Consider the following 7,154-nt stretch of genomic DNA (forward strand, 5'->3'; position numbering starts at 1 on the left):
TTAAAACAGCCCATTTTAAAACAAAGCTCTACTCAGTTTAACATAACAAATCTGCATAACAAAATGCAGATGCAGAACTTACTTTGGCTTGCCAGCTCACTAATGTGATTAGACTGTAAGCCAGTCAAAGGGCAGGGACTGTCTCTGTTGCCGACTTGTTCATTCCAAGCGCTTAGTACAGTGCTCTGCACATAGTAAGCACTCCATAAATACTATTGAATGAATAATGTCCAATTCCTTGATCTCAACTGGGCTTCAGCTACACTCACATGGTTCCCATATTAGTTGGGCTGGGGCCAAGAACAGGATTTAAAACAAACACACACTGCATTTTTTCTGTAAATGACTTACCTAAGCCTACAGCAGAGGAAGATGTTTTTACTTAATAAACCATGGATGTAGCAAGCCTTCCATTTTATTGCAAAGTGTCTATTAAACTGAACTTGGAGAACTGATGTGGGAATTGGATAAAGCAGAAAAAGAGTTAATCCGAAAGACCGGTTTCTAAACAGGGCTGGTTGGGAAGCTGCTGAAGTAATCACTATCAGAAGGAATGAGCCGGGTTAAAGTTCACCTCATAAAAACAGAGAAATTTATTGCAGAGTGAAAGGAGAAGGAAAGCAAACTGACTCCACTTGATTGGGTCCATCCTCTAATCACACAAGAAACAATGAAAAAACACGTTCTTTTTCCTTTGTGGGGAAGGGGTCTACAGTTAAAACCATTCAGGAACAAGCACTCTAATACTCATATTCCTTAGGCGGGGCAAAGTGATGATTTTTATTTCACCCCCCCTGAATAGCTAGGTCTGGGTTACTGAGCTGCCAGTACCGGTATTAGGCAAGCGAAGCAGAAATACCAAACAAGCCTAATAGATTTTTTTACTATTATTTAATAGTAAAACAACCGTCCATTGAAGCAAGCTCGTGCATGTGTTGGAGTCAACAAATTCCCATTACAAAGAATCCATCTTCAAATATCTTTATTAGAAGGCCATGCAGTGCCTTCATTTACTGTATTTCAAATCACTGTACATTTACTTTAGTGAAAACACTGCCTGCATTTTCTAGTACAAAAAAAAAAACTAAAAATTGTTTCAGGAATGTAGAGAAATATCCAACTTAAATAGCGAAAAAGTGCACCATAATTACTGCTGCACTGCAGTCATTTCTGCATTTCCCCATGTTTCTTAAATAACTATCCTGTCTGATAACACACAATATAAAGAGCAATTATGAAAAACAGACATTTACATACACTTCTAAAGTCTTATTGAGAGTACCCTGTTGGCATTGGATAACCTATCATAGGTGCGGCTGCAGTGGCAGGATACGCGTATGCCTGCTGGTTCATACCATTATGCATTCCTTGGACATTGCTTCCATATTGCTGAGTGCTGTCGTAACCATTCTGGTAAGTGCCTGTGGGATTCCCTGTCCTGAAACTAGTCTGTATGCCAGCAGACACGAAATTACTTCCAAAGCTGCCATTGGTATAACTCGCAGCGCTGTAGACACCATTCTGAGTTTTTGCCCCAAAATCTCTCTTAAGTAGACTAGAATAACCTCTGTCATAGTTCTCCCTGTCTCTGAAAGTATTAAATCCACCCCTTTTGCCCGCAGAATATCTGTCACGGCGATCATCCTTCATGCCCCCTCTACCCCTGGAACGACCTGTGGGGAAGGGGAAAAAAGAAAAATAGTTTGATATGCCCATTTTTTTAGTGCGCAGACCACTGTACTAAACCCGGGGTACATCCAAGACAGTCAGGTCCCACATGGGGCTCTCAATTTAAGGGGAAAAACAGATAATGATCCCCCCCAGTCGGTAGAGGGATAAAGATCTTGTAGAGCCATAAAGGCCCAAGGTCGTCTCACAGCAAGGAGGTGGAAGAGCCGGGAATAGAACCCAGGTCTTCCGACGCCCAGGCCCACGCTCCATCCAGTCAGTAAGCCACGCCGCTTCCGTTAAGGTGGTAGGAACATTCTCTCTCCCAACCCACAAGATACTCGACACTACCAGCCACCCAAATTACCTCTTCATTCTCCCTTCGGCAAAACCGAGGCCGGTTAACTTCAGAATTTGTTCACCGAGACTCACCTGAACCTCTGTCTTCGATCAACTGAAGCAATTTGGGATTGATAGCCTGATTAGCTTCCCGAAGCACAGAGATGAGGTCGCTCACTTGCTTTATGTTATTAGGAGTAAAGAATGTGTATGCTGTGCCTGTTTTGGTACTGCGGGCAGTTCGTCCAATTCGGTGGATATAGTCCTCTGAGGAGTTAGGGTAGTCATAATTGATGACAAATTTCACATCTTCCACATCTGTAAAGTGTTGCAGTGTGGCAAAAAAGCAATGTACGAAGTTTTGCACACCACAACAGCCAGACCAAAAATACAAAGTTAGACAATTGCACCTCCAAGAAGGTATGGGCTGCAAAGAACACTGTTAGCATGGATATCCATTTGAAGGAATACCATCTGAGGTGTTTGGTTGGTTGGTTGTTTTGTTGGTTGTTTTTTTTTTTTTTAAAAAAAAAGTGTATTATATATTAAAAAAAAATTTACACTCCATTTGGCTCAATCTTGTTCACCCACCCAGTGTTACCTTAAAACATTCTAGTTCAATGCCAACTAGTTCAAAACCAACTCAGCAAAGTCCCCTTTACAGATCATCAAGTGACATCTGAATGCTTCTGCGCAGTAGGGCCACTATAGTTCACAGCAACCTCTTCATGTGTTCATTTGAGGACCTTCCAGCCCAAAAAAAAAAAAAAAAAAAAAGTACCAGGTCCTTTGCATACACACTCATCAGAAGTTCAAAATTCGGCCACACTGCTCGTCTTGCCAAGACCTTACAACCGCAGCTGCAAGAAAACATACCTGTCCCCCAAAAGCCATCAAGTTGTTTTTATGCACTGTGTCTCGTCTAGGCAAGCGCTTCCAAGAAGCCAGGATTCACTTGAGAATGTGTCTCTCTCTGACAGGTCTCGACATGACGACTACCGTGCAGGTGAGGGAGGAACTTTCAAAGGTATTTTACAGAAAGCACTGCTTTCCACTTCCCACTGTCTAGGTGGGAGATGTCGATCTTTCTTTAGATCTCATGTGCCAGTACTCACCAATTTGTACAAGGCTTATAGTACCTTTTAAAGCTGCTCTCTCCATTTCAAACTTGAACGGAAAAAAATTTTCATTCAACATTGAAGTTTGGAAATCTCTTCGACATTTCAGCAAACTCACTGAAACTCAAAGACCCACAGATCACAGCAAACAGTTTGTACGTAACAGCGCTGCACCATGGCAATCATGCAAAGCATGGGACAGAAGGAATACCACGGCAGAGTGAACTGTGAATAACTTCCATTTTTTCCCCTCCCCGAGAGAACAGTTTACGGTGTGGTAGTACGTTCTGCCTTTTGAAGATTACTGGCACACAATGCTTTCAGCTTTTCACCTCTCTATTCGACTGGAAGCAGCCAGCCGATCACTAGTCCTCCATCCCCCTCGAGTCCTCCGATTGTCATGCCTAGGCCTTGTCACAAAGACTGCACCTTTATGTGAAAAAAAACTTAGAAAAATGCAGAGGTTAAAGAAAGCAATAAACTTTCTTTAAAAAAAAATTCTGGGAAACCAAGCCACGAAGGGTTTGTACTAACCTAGCCCTCTGGATGCAACATCGGTAGCAATCAGGATAGGAGCTTTCCCATGTTTGAATTCTATAATGACGACAAAAAAAAAAAAAAAGGAAAAAAAGCAAACCACATCATTCAATAGACATCATGGCCACCTATTTAAAAATAGGAAGAGCCAAGAGCAAAGGTGATAAAAAAAAACTTACCATTTAGAACCCAGTCACGTTCCTGCTGACTCTTGTCACCATGGATACCCATTGCAGGCCATCTGAAGTAAAGAGAAATGCCACTTTTTCAATGAATGCAAATTTGACAAGCACATTTGGTAGAAGAAAACCTTTGACAACACCGCCGACGGCACAAACTGACAACCTCTCACATCTGGGGGTTCCTCAGATGGGCACATCTCAAGCAACAGTGGAAATCATACATACCCATCTCTCCTCATTTTCCTGGTAAGTTCATCACATCTTCTTTTGGTTTCCACAAAAACAATAGTCTTATTTTCTTTCTCACTCATAATCTCTTCCATAAGTCGAATGAGCCTAAGAGATGCAACGCTGCATTAATCACAAATCCTACAGGAGCGCACCCCCAGACTCACTGCTCTGATCACCTCAGCACCATGGACACTCTGGCTGGCTCAGGATATTTGGAAGGGAGAGTAATGCCCAAATACTTACTTCTCATCCTTCTCCACATCATGACAGACGTCGACAATCTGAAGAATATTGTGATTTGCACTCAGTTCCAGGGCTCCGATGTTAATATGAATATAGTCCTTTAAAAAGTCTTCGGCAAGCTGTCTCACTTCTTTCGGCCAAGTCGCACTCCACATCAGGGTTTGTCTGTCAGGCTAAAGAACCAGGGAAATTTAGCAATCTTGTCCAAGACACAGCCAATTTCCACAGAAGACGTTTGAGAACGGGCACTTACTCTAATCTGATCTACAATCTTCCGGATTTGAGGTTCAAAACCCATGTCAAGCATTCTGTCAGCCTCATCGAGGACAAGGTAAGTTGTTCTTCTCAAATTTGTCTTCCCACACTCTAAAAAGTCTATCAGTCTTCCAGGGGTTGCGATACATATTTCCACACCTGCAAATCAGAACAATTTTTTCCAGTCAACAGCAGGGGAAAAAAGAAAAAACACAAAAAAATCCCGAGAGGACTGAGAAGAAAATCCCCCTACCTCTTTCCAAGTCACGTATCTGTGGTCCCTTTGGGGCACCTCCATAGATGCAAGTAGACTTCAAGCGGCATGCCCGGCTATATTCAGCAGCTACTTGTTGCACCTGTTGGGCCAGCTCACGAGTTGGTGCCAGTACCAAGCACTAAGGAGGAAGAACAGTTGTTAGCACATAGCAATGCTTGCCCAGGACCCCTTGTTGAGTAGTGTCTAGTTAAGCCGCCTCGAAAAGGAGCCTCTCAAATGTGAAGGCCAGCTTAGCCAACACATCAATTACCGTTTTATGACACAGAAAACCATAAGGCTCTGCTTCCCACATTTTCTACCCACTACCCCAGCTTTAAAGAGTTTTAGGGTCCACCAAACAAAAACAAGCTTCTAACAATAAAAATAGTGTCGGCGGAGGGGGTGGGGGGGGTGGGTAGTAGATACTTACAATGGGCCCATCACCTCGCTCCAGGAATGGCTGATGGTTGATGTGGACAATGGCAGGCAGCAAATACTATTTTGAAAGAGAAAGACATATTACGTAAGCATACTGAACTATCTTTCTAGTTCTTTCACTGTCCTCACTACCTTGCGATATATTCTCTTCCGGCAAGAGGTGTTATCTGGCTGACTAGCTATTTGTTGACAGGTCTTCAAAAACAAAAACCAAATAAAACCCCCTCCTTCTTACCGACAGTGTCTTTCCAGATCCAGTCTGTGCGACACCAACCATATCTAATCCACTTAGAGCCACAGGCCATCCTTGGGCTTGAATAGCAGTTGGTTCGGTGAAGTTCTGTCTGGCGATCACATCCATGACATTCGCTGTGACAATTAAGAACGTATTTTAGGTCAAGCGGGCCGAGAAGATCCCGCAGCTCAGTCATTAGGGCCCAGTTAAAAGCTCACTTACCAGGGAAGTTAGCTTCGTAGAAATTGAGGATCGGCTTTGGGCAGTTGTGACCTCTCACTGTAACTTCTTTGCTTCTCCTGTACGTGTCAACCTCTTGCTGCAAGACAAAATTTTGAGAGGCTTAAGTTCCTAGGCCGACTACTTGAGGTAGGGTGGGAATCTCCCCCAACCGCACGCCTAATCAACTGCTGAGAGTACATACCGCCGTCCGTCTGGCCAGATCAGGATGTTCTTGATAAAAATTCTTCTCGAATTTGGGCAGTTCGTCCAGGTTCCATTTCTTTTTAATCAGTTTCTCCCCGGGATTTCCAAACTTCTTTCCGGAGAGGGGTCCCCCTCGGCTTCCTCCAAATCGAGGGGCGCCGAACCTGCACAACCACAACGCCCATTTGGATCTCCGGGGGGAGGCAGCCTGCGCCCCGAGGATCTGCCAGCTCCTTAACGCCACAAATCGCCCCGAGGATTTGCCAGCTCGTTAACAAGAAGCAATAGGCCTCTTAACATGAAGCCATCGACGGATTTCTGGGGGGGAAGGGGAGGTTTCTGTTGGGTTTTTTTTTTTTTTCTTTTGAGCCATCAGGACTGACGTGTCAGGACAGCTGTCCCTGGATGGAGGCTGCGGGGGGTCTCGGGCTGGTCCCTGCCAAGAGGTTTGGGGCTGGGGGTCCGGAGGAGGGGGGGGCCTCCCCTGCCAGGGCAAAAGGGTGGCACCGCAGGGCCCCAACGAGGGGAACGGCGTCGTTGTAGGAACGGGGCCGGGGCGGCGAGACCTTATGTAAGGGGGAAGGAGGGAGGAAGGGAGGGAAGAGGGAGGAGCCGCGGTCCGGGCGGGGCCCGCCGGGCCGCCCTTCCCGCTTGGGCGGCGCTTCTTCCCCCTTTGTCTCGCATTTCTCTCTGCGCCACATTTTCTCTCCGCTGCCATTTTGAGCTCCTCCGCCGGGCGGGGTAACAAAGGCGCCGCCGCCATGTCCGGAGCCGAGCCGGCATTTTGTGTGGGGCCACATGGCCTCCCCCCCCCCAACCCCCGCTTTCCCCCATTCTGGGCCTGCGGCCCCCGGGACGGAAAAATCACAAAATCATCCTCGCGAAGGCCGAGGAGGAAAAATAAAAAACCAAAAACACGACGCGCCTAAAAGCCCCCAGTCAAATCGCTTTCCGCTCGGCCGAACCCCCAAAGGACCGGGGGAGAGGGGAGGGCGGTCCTTTAGCTGCCGCCCGACGTCCCGACTTACCCTCGATCCCGGCCGCGGTCTCTGTCACTGGAGTATCCTGACATGGCGTCAATGGTTGCGGTTGGCGGGTCCGGGCGGAGGAGAAAAGGGCGCGGGAAGGCGCGGCGGCGGCGGCGGCGAGGAGAGAGGCCGGCGGGGGTGTCGAGGCCCGAGGAGGGAGTGGGCCGCTGGGGCGCTGCGGGCTGGTAAGGACCGGCC

At 46.6% G+C, this 7,154-nt stretch overlaps 1 protein-coding gene across 1 annotated transcript; it reads right to left on the reverse strand.

The window, feature by feature from the left end:
* Nucleotides 1–876: 876 nt before the first annotated feature.
* DDX5 (DEAD-box helicase 5) lies at nt 877–7,137 on the reverse strand. The gene is made up of 13 exons (XM_001510725.5): nt 6,957–7,137; nt 5,927–6,092; nt 5,725–5,821; nt 5,503–5,636; nt 5,260–5,325; nt 4,827–4,968; nt 4,572–4,732; nt 4,319–4,491; nt 4,070–4,180; nt 3,842–3,903; nt 3,660–3,719; nt 2,101–2,325; nt 877–1,673 (listed from the first exon to the last, which is right to left on the reverse strand). Exons 1-13 carry the CDS (start codon nt 6,998–7,000, stop codon nt 1,270–1,272), a joined length of 1,845 nt encoding a protein of 614 aa, XP_001510775.2. The 5' UTR covers nt 7,001–7,137; the 3' UTR covers nt 877–1,269.
* Between the last annotated feature and the right edge of the window lie 17 nt (nt 7,138–7,154).

Source organism: Ornithorhynchus anatinus, chromosome 15 (assembly GCF_004115215.2).
Source record: "Ornithorhynchus anatinus isolate Pmale09 chromosome 15, mOrnAna1.pri.v4, whole genome shotgun sequence".
Classification (NCBI taxonomy): Eukaryota; Metazoa; Chordata; class Mammalia; order Monotremata; family Ornithorhynchidae; genus Ornithorhynchus; species Ornithorhynchus anatinus.

Bases quoted from the DNA above. Each gene is read 5' to 3' on its own strand.
- DDX5 (XM_001510725.5), bottom strand. From the start codon at position 7,000: ATGTCAGGATACTCCAGTGACAGAGACCGCGGCCGGGATCGAGG. The intron at 5,637-5,724 runs GTAAGTGAGCTT...TAATTGTCACAG, and splicing joins CTACGAAGCTAACTTCCCTG to CGAATGTCATGGATGTGATC. The intron at 4,969-5,259 runs GTAAGTATCTAC...CTTCCTCCTTAG, and splicing joins AGCGAGGTGATGGGCCCATT to TGCTTGGTACTGGCACCAAC.